Here is a 16456-nt window from a genome sequence, read left to right as displayed (position 1 = left end):
CATTTCCAGTCCGCCGATGCAGCTCTAACAGAACAGGGGCCTGCGCAAGGGTGGGTCTGGGGAGGCTGGCGCTGAGGTCCGTGGCAGAAAGCCCTCCACCTCCACCGTCTCTGGCAAAGCTTCGTTCTTGCGGAAGATGAAGCGACAGCCGTCCTCCGCATCCATGATTTCGTCCAGGCAGGACACGACGGGGTCGTGGTCCCTCAGCATCTGTGGGTAGCGAGCAGCTGCCCGCTCGATCCGCAGGGACCGTCGCACGGGGGTCAAGAGCTTCAGGCTTGGCCTCGCACTCGGCTCCTTGGCTCTGGAAAGGGACAGAGGGCATGGAGTCATAGAGCCCCCTCAGAACCACAAGGCGGCCAGCTGCCCCGGCCTGCTCCGCCATCTTTTCCTTCCTTTCCCTGGTTGCCTCACCTCAGAAAGGATAGGGTAGAGTTGAAAAAGACAGAGCTAAGGCCCACCCCTTACCTGGGCAGCGATGCCACTTGAAGCTTGATTGCCGAAAGAGGCTGGCAAGCCGGTCTTTGCCCGCTGCTCTGCGCCTGCTCCTTGCCGGGAAGTCGGAGTTCGGCAGGGGTTGCTGTTGGGGGAGAAGAGAGTGAGAGAAGCCATTGAAGGAGAGGCAGTGGCTGAAGAGGAACAGCCCTGCGCTGGGCCTGCCTTTGCCCAGAGCAGCCTGGAGGGGCCTTGCTGGCAAGGGCAAGAAGGGCAAACCCGCTTTGGTTTTGCAGAAACTGCTCCATGTCCCCATGCAGAAGACCGTCCTGCTTCTAGGGGCAGGCAGTCGCCCAGAGAGCCCGTTGCCACAGTTGGCAACCGACAGCAAGTGGGGCATCTTTCTTTCAAGCTGGCTCCAGAGGGTCCTGCCCATAGCTGTCAAGCGTCCCTTATTTGGTGGGACAGTCCCTTATCCCAGTGCCATGTCCCTTAAATTTCCTGGGTTTCAAAGGAAGCAGCTCCTCTCCCTCCCTCCCTCCCTGCTGGCCAGGGAGGAGGGAGGCTCCAACTGTGTTGCTTGGCTGCGTTGCTCACCCAATAAGGAGTCTAAGAACGACTGGGGGGTGGAGCTTGCATGCCTTGTGCCGATCAAATCGGCCGCGTTGCCTGGGGACTCGCCTTTGCTCAGCGCTTCCCAGCGGAGAGGTGACGGTGTGGTTTTCCTTGCTGCATCCCCTTTGCCGGGTTGCTGCACTGTGGGAACCACCGCTTGAGGCTTCGTTTGGCTGATGGCTGGGCTTTCTGCCTTTGGCTCGGAGGGGCTCAGAAGTTGAACATACCTGTGCCCGGAAAATCCCTTATTTTGGCTGCTGATCCCTTATTTTCGAGGCTGCGCTGCTGGTCCCTTATTTTCAAATCTGTAAGTTGACAGCTATGGTCCTGCCCTGCTCCCACCTGCTGCCTACCCAGCCATGCTGCCAGGGAGGCAACTCCAGCGCTCTCAGGCCCAACAAGATTCAAACGGTGCTGAGATTCTCCAGCGTTACCCCTCCCTGCCCGCCCTCATCCGTCCAGGGCCAAAGCTCTCTCCCTGCAGGGCTGCATTAGGACATGCAGAGCGAGCTGTGGTGCATTAAGACACAAGAGTAACAAAATATAAACTGAATGTAGACCTATAAATGCAGAAATTGCAATTGGGTAAAAAGAAACACGCACACAGCCTTCTCGATGTGCAATGCTTGAAAAACTCTGAAGAACAGGGAGCTGCCTCTGCTGAAGGAAAGCAGGGCATGAATCAAACAGTCCATGGCCACTTTGGGGATCGAGGACGGGGTCACAAGATCCACTGTATTGGATTTGGAGGTGCACGGTTCCTTGCAACCTGGGACACCTTCAGGGAATGGCCCTGAGCTCTAAGGAAGCTTTGGCAAGAAGCAATGGAACATCGCTCCCTCGCAGGAAGGTTTTGACACAAGGAGGCTAGAAAATGGAAGCTTTGACTGGGACCCAAGAATCCTTAGCCCAGTCCCATCTGGAAAAACCAGGAGCATTGCCTGCAGAACTGACAGAGGCTTTGGGCATTGCCTGCAAAAGGCCGCCTGCGTATATTCCCAGATGCAGAGATACAGTGGTACCTCGCAGGACGAAATTAATTCATTCTGCGAGTTTTTTCGTCTTGCGATTTTTTCGTCTTGCGAAGCACGGATTTTGGAAAAGCTTCAAAAACCACCAAAGTCTTCAAAAACCTCAAAAAAGGCTACCACACCGCATGCTATGAGTTGCTCCTCGAAGTCAAGTCGCAACTGCACCCCCTGAATGCACGGTTTTAAGAAAAAGGAAACAAACTTGCAAGACAAAGGAAACAAACTTGCAAGACGTTTTCGTCTTGCGAAGCAAGCCCATAGGGAAATTCGTCTTGCGAAGCAACTCAAAAAACGAAAAACTATTTCGTCTTGCGAGTTTTTCGTCTTACGAGGCATTCGTCTTGCGAGGTACCACTGTACAACATTAACTTTCAGTGAGGAAACTGAAAAATCATTTTGTTTACAATTCCTTTGCTAGGCACTGGCCTTAAACCACCAGTAAGGTATTCTACAGGGGGGGGGGGCAGGGGAGAGAGAAGCTGCACTCTCTTCACTCTTTCGTGTGTGTTTGGGGGGGGGCAGGGGCAGAGTTTGGCTGGCAGGCCCGAAGCCCAGACCAGCCAGTGATGATGGCTATGCTCTGCCCTCCACAATTGGAGGCAGCAGTGCTTCTGAATCTCAGCAGCTGGAAACCACAGGAGGGTAGAGGGCTCTTGGGCTCGGATCCTGTATACCTGAAGGAGCGTCTCCACCCCCATCGTTCTACCTGGACGCTGAGATCCAGCGCCGAGGGCCTTCTGGCGGTTCCCTCATTGCGAGAAGTGAGGTTACAGGGAACCAGGCAGAGGGCCTTCTCGGTAGTGGCGCCTGCCCTGTGGAACGCCCTCCCTTCAGATGTGAAGGAAGTAAGCAGCTATCTTCTCTTTAAAAGACATCTGAAGGCAGCCCTGTTTAGGGAAGTTTTTAATATTTAACGCTGTATTGTTTTTAACACTCAATTGGGAGCCGCCCAGAGTGGCTGGGAAAACTCAGCCAGATGGGCGGGGTATAAATAAATTATCATCATCATCATCGTCATCATTATAATATTATCCTGCTTGCGGGTTCCCAAAGGCATCTGGCTGGCCCCTGTGAGAACAGGATGCTGGACCAGATGGGCCCTTGGCCTGATCCATTGCTTACCCCAGGCTTGACTGGAACGCTTCAGAGTGTCAACAAGGGCATCTCTCAACTCTCGTAGCGGCTGGAATGAGAACAAAAAAGGCCACAACTGAGCGACCAGAGCAGGCCTCAGAGTGCTGCCTGCAGGATTTCACAGAATCATAGAGTTGGAAGGGTCCCCCAGGAGTCATCTAGTCCAACCCCCTGCAATGCACAAATCCCAGCTGAAGAATCCTCGACAGCCGCTAAAAAAATATCCAATGAAGGCAAGTCCGCCACCTTTCGAGGGAGCAGGTTTCATGCACAAACATCCTTTTGCTACAGCTGTTTGGGGGGCAGCGGGAGAGACACACATGGTGGAGGCACAGAGCTGGTGGCCCCTGCAAGGGCGATTACACAGGACTAGCTGCTTAACAGCTCCACCCCAGGACGGATGGTCCTTTATAGCAGAGGTGGGGGGAACCACAGCCAATTGCAACCCCCTCCTCTGCCTGTGGGCACACATGTCTTCCAGTAGCCCCCAGAGAATCATAGACTTGTAGGGACTCCCAAGGCTCATCTAGGAAAGCCCAGCCCCCGTGATCTGATGAGAACAAGAGCCCACAGGAAGAAATGGCTCCTTACTGGGGGTGCGCCCCACGTTCTGGGGGCACCTCTTGTGCAAATCCCAATCAAGCAGATGCTTCGAGCATTCTCAGTGCAGGTGGGATGGGCAAAGGGACCCCACTTTGGGGTTCAGGAAGCTCAAGCCCAGACGGTTAGGGAGGCAGGAGGCTGGGGTAGGGGCTCTGCCTTTGCCTGGGAGCCCTGCACCTTCCCACACCTCTTGGCATGTCCTTGCAAGGGGAAAAACTCATTTGGGCCTCTGTGGGTCTGACTTGATTTTGAACCCTGGCCTCCCAGGTCCTGGCCTGCCACTCAAACCACTACACCACACTGCCTCTCTGCCGCAGACACAGCGGACGAGAGGCCAAGAGTGAGGGGATTCCACCTACCACAGCTCCAGCGCAAGCAGCGGCACGGTACAGCCCGGCTGCATCCAAGGGGCCTTGGCGGGCCAGCAGCTTCGCCTTGCAGGCCCAGAACTGGGCAAACTTCTCTGCCTCTGGGATGCGGGACAGCATGGCCAGGAGCTCTTCCGAAGAAACCCCCTGGAGGGAAACAGAAAGGAGTCAGAAGGAGGCCGGCAGATGAGAGACATTTTGGGCTCGCTCTGTAGGCAGACTGTTTCCACTGGGCAGTGCTAGCCCAACCTTAAGGGTGTGTTTGTGCAAAATCGGTTTTTGTTTTACTTTTGCCCCAGTGCTTGAGGATAGAACCAGCAGATGGCAAAGCCGCTGGCACTGAAGACAGAAAACTGGGTGGGCATTCCTGTACCTCCAGACATTACAGAGCCTGCCAAGAAAATGAGGCGTAAAAAACCCAGTGGCTCTTGACCCTGGAGATATATAATTTAGGACCCTCCTTATTTCTGTAATTCTGAGTTGTTTTAAATTGTTTTTGTTTTGTTTTTGGTGTAATTTTGTGTTTTAATTGTTACCCGCCCCTTGAACCTTAGGTCACCCAACCTCCCTTTAAAAACCTCCAATGGAGGAGCCAACCACTTTCCAAGGCAGTCTGTTCCACTGCCAAACAGCTCTAATAATAATGATAAATCCACATGGGTCCTGCGTTCTGACTTCCCCATAGAAAATGGGCTTGAACTCGCTGCCCGTCAGGCCTGACATTCCCCGCTTTTGGTCTGCAAGGGGTCAGGGAGTTCCACAATCTCAATGCAGACACCCCCCCCCCCGATCTAAATGATTTAGGGAACATTCCCTTTGATGTTGGACAACGGGCATTTCTGCAAACGTCTCTGTTTCAACTGCCCAGTTTGTTTCTTGAGCGGGAAACTCTGCTCCCGGCAGGGTGGGAGAAAAGGATAGTTTCCAAGCAAAGAAAAACAATATTGAGGCTGCCTTGGTACACCATGGCAGCTTTTTCTCCCTGCTTTTATCATTCCTTGTGGATTTTAACGATTGTGTGTTTCATTTTGTAAACGGTTCTGCTTTTAAGCCACACAGTGAATATTTATTGATGGGTGGCGCTTATCAGTCTAACCAACCAGGCCTGCACTTTCTGCCCCATCAAAGCTTCCGGGCAACTTTCCAGATTAGACGGAAGACCCAAACAAAGCTCACCTCGTCTGCCAGCTTCATGCAGTCTGCCAAGGTGCTGGCGATTTGCTGTGCCACCTTTTGCCGCTCCATCTCTTCCTCCATGCAGTCCCAGAAGGAGCGGTCCAGGGCCTCCTTCTCCTTGGGCGGGGGCCGCCTTTTAACGGGGAAGGTCATCGGGGGCCGCTTATATCGTTTCCCTTTGGATGCCAACCACTCCTCTAGCTGCTTCCTAAGGGAGAGCAAGGAGAGGTCAGACGACGTCCGAACCGAAGACCGGATCAGCCGCCACTTTCATTTCACTTTTAATTTGTCTATCTCCTTTCTATATTGCTACAAACGAGGCGGTTTGCAAGCTGAAGGAGCAACAAGACAGACAGCAGAGATCACACGCCTAATCACTATCTGACCCAATACAGTGGTGCCTAGCAAGACGAAATTAATCCGTTCCATGAGGCTCTTCGTATAGCGGTTTTTTCGTCTTGCGAAGCAAGCCCATTGACAGCTTAGCGGATTAGTGCTATTAGTGGTTTAGCGGCTTTTAGCGATCAGCTGTTAAGCGGCTTATCAGCGGATCAGCTGATAAGCGGCTTAGCGGCTTAGGAAAATGGGGGAAAAGGGGGAAAAAACCGCAGGAACTCGCAAGACATTTTCGTCTTGCGAAGCAAGCCCATAGGGAAATTCGTTTTGCGAAGCGCCTCCAAAACAGAAAACCCTTTTGTCTAGCGGGTTTTCCGTCTTGCGAGGCGTTTGTCTTGCAGGGCACCACTGTACAAAAATGCCAGAACAACATATCTAATGAAGACATATTCAATAAGGCATTAAAATATAACAGTACAGTGGTACCTCGGGTTAAGTACTTAATTCGTTCCGGAGGTCCGTTCTTAACCTGAAACTGTTCTTAACCCGAAGCACCACTTTAGCTAATGGGGCCTCCCACTGCAGCTGCGTGATTTCTGTTCTCACCCTGAAGCAAAGTTCTTAACCTGAAGCACTATTTCTGGGTTAGTGGAGTCTGTAACCTGAAGCGTATGTAACCTGAGGTACCACTGTAAACAGTAAAATTAAATAACAGCAGATAATAATTAAATGGTTCACACTTAAGGAATTGCAAAAGTATAATCAGTAAAAACGGCAGCAGTTTACAATGCATAAAATACCACAAAACATACCAAACCACGTAAAGGGATCAAATTGAGAAACGAGGACACGCAACTTATGATTTTTTCAATTAAAAAAATTATCCCTTCTCTCTTCCCAGCTACTTCTGCTGTTCTTAAAGTCATGGTCTGGGAAAGACTCCTAGAGCTGAAGGGTGGGGTAAGACAGGTGGAAAAAGGCCTCCCCTCCTCCATGAATTTGTCTAATCCTCTTTCAAAGCCGTCTGAGTTGTGTGGCTCTCACTGCCACTCTTGACGCATCTCCCAGGCTACAGTGAGAAGCCTGGTCTTGATCACAGCCTCTGTGGCTTTGTGGGCAATAGGATGGCCAAGGACAGGGGTCAGGAAACTTTTTCAGCAGGGGGCCAGTCCACTGTCCCTCCGACCTTGTGGGGGGCCGGACTATATTTTTAAGGGGGGGTGGAATTCCTATGCCCCACAAATAACCCAGAGATGCATTTTCAATCAAAGCACACATTCGACTCATGTAAAAACACCAGGCAGGCCCCACAAACAACCCAGAGATGCATTTTAAATAAAAGGACACATTCTACTCATGTAAAAACACGCTGATTCCCAGACCGTCCACGGGCCGGATTTAGAAGGCGATTGAGCCGGATCCAGCCCCCTGGGCCTTAGTTTGCCTACCCATGGCCAAGAACAGGGGTCAGCAACCTTTTTCAGCAGGGGGCCGGTCCACCGTCCCTCAGACCGTGTGGTGGGCCGGACTCTATTTTGAAAAATAATAATGAACGAATTCCTATGCCCCACAAACAACCCAGAGATGCGTTTTAAATAAAAGGACACATTCTACTCATGTAAAAACCAGCCAGTTCCTGGACCGTCCGCGGGCCGGATTTAGAAGGCAATTGGGCCAGATCTGGCCCCCGGGCCTTAGTTTGCCTACCCATGGCCAAGGAGGTCTAATTAATAGTTAGAAGCCAGAGCAAAACTGGGGTCATCTATGACCCCCTGCAGGTCTATCACTTTTCTTCTTCCTTGTCCCTCTTTTGTTTGGAGCTGCTTTCTGCATGCCTTCAGTATTCATAGAATTGGAGAGCTGGAAGGGACACAAAGGGCCATCTAGCCTGACCCGCTGCAATGCAGGAATCACGGCTCATCATTCCCAAATGTGTCTCCTGCCCTTCAACCAGAGGGATCAGGGTGGCTCCTCATGCACACAAAGTAACACATGGACAGTCAAGTGTGGAAGGTCTATTTGCAAGCAGATTCACTCACAAGGAGGCACTTTAGTGTGCCTTTTCCGAACTGTAATCTTGAATCTCCTATTAGTCCATCAGCAGAACCTGGTGGAGATACTGAACACCTCGGCTGAATAAAGATCTAGGGGTTCCTCTGCACATTACAACACACTGGTGCATGAGGGATTGAGGCAGCAGTTTGGCCATGCGCTGGCCCACCCTTAAGGGACACGCCTAGACCCCATTCCCCACACAGGAAAGACAGACAGATGGAACAAGATAGTGGCATCAGTCCAGTCCTATGGAACTCTCTGCCACTAGAGATTCAGCAGGCAACCTCTGTGCCAAACTTTAAATGCCTTCCTGTGCAGACAATTAAGGATACATCATCCCACAATGGTTAATCGATGTGTGTTGTAAACTTCTTTATACAGTTGTACCTTGGAAATTGACACAGAATCTGTTCCAGAAGTCTGTTCGACTTCCAATACCAAATCGCGGCTTCTGATTGGCTGCAGGAAGTTCCTGCAGCCAATCGGAAACCACGAAAGCCCTGTCAGATGTTCGGGTTCCTAAAGAACGTTTGCAAACCAGAACAATCACTTCCGGGTTTGCGGCGTTTGGGAACCAAAACATCCAAGTTCCAGGGCCTTTGGGATCCAAGGTACGACTGTATAGTTTTATGGCAAGGTTTTATGCATTTATTGCTGTAAGCTGCTCTGATGTTTTTCCTTTTCCTTTCTCCTCTTGTGATGAGGCTGCATTTTAATATTTTAATGTTTCAATATTTTAATGTTGTATTTTAATCTTGTTTTTAAGTTGTATTCATTCAGCTTGTTTTTATTATTGCTTGTTAGCCGCCCTGAGCCCGGCCTTGGCTGGGGAGGGCGGGGTATAAATAAAAATTATTATTATTATTATTATTATCATTATTTATTTTTATAAACGAATAATTGAAGTGGGTGCAAGAGCCACACGGGCACCTACTTCTCTGATCTGTTGTGAACAAGAGCCCAAACATTCCAGGGGCAAACCCAAGAAGGGGCACTTTATCAGCCCAGACCCACACAATGTACCCTTGCTAGTGGCTGCTCAGAGCAGCCTCAGCCCAGATGGAATGAGTGAATGCAACCCGCTCTGAGTTCAACTTGCCTCCGATCCCGAGTGCCTGGGGTCTTGGGCTCCTGGCCTGTCTCCCGAGCCGGCTGCTTTTCTCTGGGTGCGCCTCTCCTGCGTCCTCCAGAACCCTGCTCCGAGGCTCCGTGCCTGGATTTTGCCTCGGGAGTCCTGGGCGCTTGCTTGAACTTCTTGCTGCCCGGGTCCCTCCCTGCTGGGCTTTTGTTCTGCTTGGCGCCACCAGGCGCCGCTGAACGACATCTCTCCGGAGTGGCCTTCCGTTTCCTCTGCAAAGCCCCGTGGCGACCGGGCAGTGGTCTCTCCTGCAGAGCACCAGCCTGCGGCCTGGACCGACCCCTCTGAAGAATGCCCAGGGATGAGGATGACGCTGTTCCTTCCCTCCCAGCCAGAGACCCTCCAGGGACAGGCGGACCAGCGGCCTGTGGAATCACTGCAGGCCGCTTTATTAATCTGGGATTATGGCCTCGGACTCCTGGCCTAGAATCAGCCGAGGGCCGTCCATGGGGTGGTGAAGTCCGCACCACTGAGATGCTGTTTACTTGCCTCTGAGGACCCCCTAAGGGTGCTCTGGGCTTAACCTGTGCCGCAGCAGCCCTGTGGTTTTTCGAAAGGGTGCTGTTCCCCACAGCTTGCTTGCCATTCTTCACGGGCGGTTTGGAGCCAGCTTGGGATTTGGCTTGGAGGCTGAAGTGAGACGTCTCTCTCTTCTGAGGCTGCTGAATGTGCTTCAGCCCAGAGTTCTCTTTATCCCGCTCTAAATTGCTCGAGTCTGAAAGGACTTTTGACGTCCCGGATGCTGTGGCCAATTCCTGCTTTCCAGGTTCTCTTGTCCTGCTGATCAGCTTCTCAGGGTGTTTTCTAGCAGGGGGCTTTGAGGGGAGAGGAAGTACGGGCCCCCGCTTCCTTGGAAGCTGTGTGGGTGCATTGTTTGGCTCCCGATGCACAAGAGCCCTGGAAGGCTTATCTGGAAGGACTTTGCTAGCAGGTCCCAGCCCCTTTGCCTCCCTGGCCGATGCACTTTTGGCTGTGCTTGGGGCAATGTTTTTCCGGGATCCAACAGTCTGGAAATGGAGAAAATAATTTTTTGAAATTATCTGAGAAACTCTTTAAATCAATTTTTTTCACCAAATAGAGCTTTCAGGACATTTTATGTAAAACAGAATTAGAAAAATAGTAAAAGCCTTTGAACAAACAAAAAGATTCAATTGCCTTTAGTGCCATTGTTCCCATCCTGTGGAACTCTCTGCCACTAGATTCAGCACCTGCTGAAAAGCATTCTATTCCATCAGACCTATGCAGGCAACTAAGAACGAATTCTTCCACAATGGTTAACTGATGTCCGATTTTAACTTTGTTATGCTTTAATTGTTTTTATTGCTGCAAAGCACACACACACAGAGTATACCGTGGTACCTCGGTTCTCGAAAGTCTCCGTTGTCGAACGTTTCGGAACCTGAACACCGAAAACCCAGAAGTAAACGCTTACGTTTTTGAATGCACCTCAGAAGTCAAACGGCTTCTGCTCTGTGTTTTTCAATTTTCTTAATTGCATTTGCAGCCATCCCTTTGCATCTCAGTTTTTGAACGTTTTGGAATTCGAACGGTCTTCCGGAATGGATTACGTTTGAGAACCAAGGTACCACTGTATATATTTATGATTTAGCACTATACATCTATTTTTATAGGAAAAAAATTAATAATAGCATGGAGACCTTGGACAATTTCATCTGATGCTCTGCAAGTGCCTCTTAATCTGGGCCTGTGAACCCAGCAGCCTTTCCTGCCACTATTCAGATCTCAACTTAGCTTGAAAAGTGCCATGTCTGTTCAGTTATTTTGAAGGAGTTTTAAAATATATATATATAAAACGAGCCCTATGGACAGATTTGCTTTAACAGAACATTGTGACATACTCAAGGGATAACTTAATGCCCACGCAATCATCGCATGAGGACAATTTTAGTGAGGAATCTTAGAGAAATACCTTTAAGTTGAGTAAGTCAATGTATAGAAAGACAGGAGCATTTGGGAAGAGAGTTTTTAGACAGCAGAGAAAAGGGGGGGAGGGAAGGAAGGATGAGAAATATTGCACTTTCACATAAAAACAACAGTGAGTCTGACATGTTACTTGTTTGAATTTGGGGAAACTAAAAGCATGTGCCTGTTGTCTTTGTCCATGGAGTTTTCTTGGCAGGGATACTGGAGTGGCTTGCCGGTATAGTTAAAGCTCTGGTTTTCCCAGTAGTGATGTATGGAAGAGAGAGCTGGACCATAAAGAAGGCTGATCGCCGAAGAATTGATGCTTTTGAATTATGGTGCTGGAGGCGACTCTTGAGAGTCCCACGGACTGCAAGAAGATCAAACCTATCCATTCTGAAGGAAATCAGCCCTGAGTGCTCACTGGAAGGACAGATCCTGAAGCTGAGACTCCAATACTTTGGCCACCTCATGAGAAGAGAAGACTCCCTGGAAAAGACCCTGATGTTGGGAAAGATGGAGGGCACAAGGAGAAGGGGACGACAGAGGACGAGATGGTGGGACAGTGTTCTCGAAGCTACTAGCATGAGTCTGACCAAACTGCGGGAGGCAGTGGAAGACAGGAGTGCCTGGCGTGCTCTGGTCCATGGGGTCACGAAGAGTCGGACACAACTAAACGACTAAACAACAACAACAACAATAGCATGTGCAGAGTGCCTTGCAGAAAACACAGTCTGAAAATGCGTTAAGTGCATGAGATATTTGGGGGAGGCTATTTTCCACCCCACCACCCTCACAGGCATGCTTCAGGATGTAGGAGAGGGCCACTGGAACTCCCTCCCTAATGACCCTAGACTGCCTCCCTCCTTGCTTTCCTTCTGCCAGCAGGTGAAGACTGTTTTATTCTGGCAGGCCGGTAGGAACTAACTGTTTTTTTAAAAAGGAAAAGGCTTTAAATAGAGTTGTGCTGTTTTTATTATCTGTCTTTTAATAGAATTAAAATAATATAAAGAACAGATCCAGTTGAATTTACCTACTTTTAAACTTAAAAAAAAAATGTTTTTAGCATCCTGTATTTTGTCTGTGTTGTTTCAATTTGTGCAAGCCACCTTGAGTCCCATTCTGGGAAAACAGTGTGTTATAAACAAATATAGTGATAATTCAGTAACGGTCACCAAATTTGTGCGGCTCCAGAGGAGAGAAAGAATGAGGATGACACTCTATATATTTGTCATAACCGGAGACCAGAGGATGCCTCCCTTCTTCCTGAGACAGGAGGCTTGAACAGCAAGGTTTTCCTCCAACACAAGTTGCCACCTTCTGAGTGGCCTTGGGCTCCACTGCCAAGAGAGCTTGCCAGCTCACACCAGCTATTGTGAGGAAAAGAGAGATTATCCCTGGTAAAATGGGCTGGATCTAAATCCCAAGCAAGGGTGGCCCCCAGAAAGATCCAGAGTCTCAGACACTCTTCATGTCATTGGTCAGAATATACATTTATTATTCATTTATTGCACTTATATTCCACTTTTTCCTCCAAGGAGTTTAAAGTGGTGCACATGGTTCTCCTTCAATTAACTTGAGAGGCAGTGACCGCCCTGGGTCACTGACTTGAACCCCAGTCTCCTGGATCCCAGTCCAGCAATCTAACCACTACACCACTCTGGCTCTCTAGATCACAATACAGAGGCTCACGGGATCTTGTCTACTTACAGGTTGTGCTTTGGAGGGAGCTGGATTCTTCTGCCTGCTGTTGTCCTTCAAGTAGGGCCTGTGCAGCATAAGGAAAAGTTTGAAAATAATTTACTTTCTTTAAAAATTTCCCCCCGTTTTACAATTTAAAGGACTCATTTTTGCATTCTTAACATATCACTGACTTCCTTTCTTCTCTTTCCATGGTTCATTTTACATATAATAAATCCCTGCATATTTTACAAAAACTATGCCAGTCAGTATTCCATTATTACATCCATCAAAACTTATTTACACTGTTGAATTTATCTTAATGCTGCCAGCATTTTCAGCTGTACACAGTTATTTCCCATATATTCAGTAAACGTTTTCCAATCTTCTCTAAACGTATGTTCTTCTGGTTCTCTTATTTTATATGTTAAGTCTGCAAACTGCGCATATTCTGTCAACTTAAGTTTCCATTCTTCTTGGGTTGGGACCTCACTCGTTTTCCATTTTGGGGCTAACAAAACACAGGCCGCCATAAATATTTATTACATAAATAACCTTTTCTGAAACCTGGGAATTTCAGTCTGAATTCTCCCCAACAGAAAGGACTTTGGTTTTTTGGGGAAAGTAAACATTTTTTTTTCCAATTCATCATGGATCATTGCCCAATACTCTTTTACCCTTTTACACCACATATGGACGAACGTTCCCTCTATCCCTCTATGATTGCAATTCTTGCACACTTGGGATAGCTCAGTTGTCTAAAGTGTGGCAATAATGCTAAGGTTACAGGTTCAATCCTCGTATGAGACATTTGTATACCCCTGCATTGCGGGGTGTGTGGGCGGGGGCTAGATGACAAACAGATTCCCCTCCATCTCTATGATCCTATGGATCTTGCAGTCCCACCAAATCCCACACAATTTACACCTGAAGAATCTTTTTTTTTATTATAATATTTATTAAAGTTTTTTAGACAATAAACAAAAAACATACATAATAACATAGTCTTTTCAAATTTCCACATTTCATTCTCCTCTTTGGACTTCCTCACATCTTTTGTTCCTGCATTCTGAACTCACAAGTTTTGCTAGCAAATTATTTACTTGTTTCCATTCATATCATATAATTATCCAATATTAAATCTCAAATTTTAGAATTTAAATCACACTTTTGAGATCTTAATTTGAAATATTGTTTATCCAAAATTTGTCTTTTCTTTCAATTACATTCAAATTTATATTCCTTATTACTAATTTGTTGGAGCCGTGTTATTACAAATCTTATAGAAGTGTGCATTTATTTCTCAGCCTAACCTACCTCATAGGATAAACATGGGGAGAAAGAAAACTTATATAAAGGTAAAGGGACCCCTGACGATTAGGTCCAGTCGCGGATGACTCTGGGGTTGCGGCGGTCATCTTGCTTTACTGGCCGAGGGAGCCGGAACACTGCTTCCGGGTCATGTGGCCAGCTTGACTGAGCTGCTTCTGGCGAACCAGAGCAGCGCACGGAAACGCCGTTTACCTTCCCACAGGAGTAGTATCTATTTATCTACTTGCGCTTTGACGTGCTTTCGACCTGCTGGGTTGGCAGGAGCTGGGACCGAGCAACGGGAGCTCACCCCGTCGCGGGGATTCAAACCGCCGACCTTCTGATCGGCAAGCCCTAGGCTCTGTGGTTTAGACCACAGCGCCACCCGCGTCCCAAAAACTTGGACTCCTTGGAGAGAAAGGTAGGATGTAAATGCAATGAATTAATGAATGAGGGTTGCGAGCCCAGGAAGTGCAACTGGGCAGGATGAAGCCCCCCCCCCCCTTCTCACGCCAGCAGGCCTTCCCCATCCTCAAGGGGTCCTGGTCTGTTTCTGGGGTCAAACCCAGGGGCTGAATTGGGTGTGGCTGGTGCACCCGTGCCCAAAGGACAGAGTGGCATTGAGAGCCTGTTTAGTTGCAAGGGAGAAGAATGAGAACCTTTGACAGAAGCCTGCATCCCCCACTTGCATGTTTCCAGCTGGCCCACTGAGGCAGGCAGTCAGACAGGGGTTCGCAGCCCCGTCAGAGCTCCTTCTTCCTCCAACTGCCACCCCAGGCTGCCTCAATGGAGAGCCAAGAGGAAACATGGAGTATAGCTGTCAACCTTCCCTTTTTTGAGCGAAATTCCTTTATTCCAGCGCCGTTTCCCGCTGCTATTCCGGATTGTTAGATATCCCATAGACTGTTCCCAGGTCAGGTGAGGCTGCTGATCCCTTATTTTCAAATCTGAAAGTTGACAGCTTTGAACAGGAGGTTCTCTTATTGCACTAGCTTTACAGGAGGGCCTGATCCAGGGAGCAACTCTTTGCCATTAAACTGTGCCACCTTGGTGCCTCCATTCTGAGTTTTCCTCTTCCCTCCTTGTCCCTTTCCCCTTGCATGCCATGCGATGATGATGATTGATTGTAAGGTAGAAGAGGGACTTTCTTGTTTTGATGCTATGTAAGCAACTCCAAAAGGGAGGCGGGTGGCACTGTGGGTCAAACCACAGAGCCTAGGACTCACTGATCAGAAGGTCGGCGGTTTGAATCCCCGCGACGGGGTGAGCTCCCGTTGCTCGGTCCCTGCTCCTGCCAACCTAGCAGTTCGAAAGCACGTCAATGTGCAAGTAGATAAATAGGTACCACTCTGGCGGGAAGGTAAACGGCATATCCATGCGCTGCTTTGGTTCGCCAGAAGCGGCTTAGTCATGCTGGCCACATGACCCGGAAGCTGTACGCTGGCCCCCTCGGCCAGTAAAGCGAGATGAGCGCCGCAACCCCAGAGTTGGTCACAACTGGACCTAATGAAGGCAGCCCTGTTTAGGGAAGCTTTTAATGTTTGATGTATTACAGTATTTTACTATTTTTTTTGAAGCCGCCCAGAGTGGCTGGAGAAGCCCAGCCAGATGGGTGGGGTATAAATAATAAATTATTATTATTATTATTATTATTATTATTATGGTCAGGGGTCCCTTTACCTTTAAGCAACTCTGAAAAGCAAAGCAAAAGCTAAGACTCACTTGGTGCTGGCTGGTCTCAGCCTTCCTTTGGCAGCTAAATATTCTTGCAGCTTCTGCCGCCGCTCCTCCACTGCTGCTGCTGCAGGAAAGAGAGAGAGAGACAGGAAAAGCCCTCAGAGGGTCGCAGTCAAACGGGCGCCCCCAATTTCCTGGAGACCAACCCCCCCCCCAAGCCCAGCCCCTCTGGAGAGTCAGCAGAGAAGTCCCCCCAAACGGCCGCTTCCAGAGCTTCCTTTCCCCCTGGACCCCCTTCCCGCCTGCACTCTGCACATGCTCCGGAGACCCCTGCACCCTCACCGATCTCCTCTCTCCGTCCTCCTCCGCGCCGCAGCCCCGGCTCTCCCGGGCTCCGAGGCGCCTCCATGACAGCCAGCTGCGGCGGCGGCGGCGGCATCGCCCTCGGGTGGCCGCTTCCCGCAGCTCCCGTTCAAAGGGACCAATAGGCTGCGAGGGGCGGGGAGGAGCCTATCCAATTGGCCGGGGAGAGCGGAGTGGGCGGAGTCGGCGATGTTCTTTCGGAATGGGAAAGGCCACTCCCCTGGCCGCGCCCCTCGCGCCTTAGCCACGCCCAGGGCCAACTCCCCTTGCCACGCCCCCTTCTCCGCTCGCCTGCTGAGTTTTCCCACGTGCAAAAGGCCCCGCCTCGGTGGTGGGGGCGGGGCTGCGCAGGGCTCCCCACCCCCACTTTTTAAAGGGTGTCCAGACCCCTCCCCGCAAATCCTGTGCTCAAACAGGGTCGTCGGGACTGCAAGGGGTTTTGTCCTGGGTGGGGGGGGGGGGTGAAGGCAGCCCCATGGGATCACGGGATTCCTGCATTGCAGGGGGTTAGACTAGATCACCTCCTGGCAAATAGAAGGGGAAGAAATGGAGGCAGTGAGAGATTTTACTTTCTTGGGCTCCATGATCACTGCAGATGGTGACAGCAGTCA

General features: G+C 49.7%; 1 protein-coding gene across 1 annotated transcript; it reads right to left on the bottom strand.

Moving 5' to 3' along the window:
- Positions 1-4: 4 nt before the first annotated feature.
- On the bottom strand, positions 5-15939 carry CKAP2L (cytoskeleton associated protein 2 like). The gene is made up of 9 exons (XM_081868448.1): positions 15825-15939; positions 15528-15606; positions 12525-12582; positions 8849-9898; positions 5363-5566; positions 4178-4333; positions 3204-3264; positions 469-580; positions 5-304 (listed from the first exon to the last, which is right to left on the bottom strand). Exons 1-9 carry the CDS (start codon positions 15919-15921, stop codon positions 25-27), a joined length of 2097 nt encoding a protein of 698 aa, XP_081724574.1. The 5' UTR covers positions 15922-15939; the 3' UTR covers positions 5-24.
- Positions 15940-16456: the final 517 nt, after the last annotated feature.

Source organism: Podarcis erhardii (genome assembly GCF_964252035.2).
Source record: "Podarcis erhardii genome assembly, chromosome: 7".
Classification (NCBI taxonomy): Eukaryota; Metazoa; Chordata; class Lepidosauria; order Squamata; family Lacertidae; genus Podarcis; species Podarcis erhardii.
Note: the sequence above shows the minus strand (reverse complement) of the source record. Positions and strands in the feature narration are given on the sequence as shown.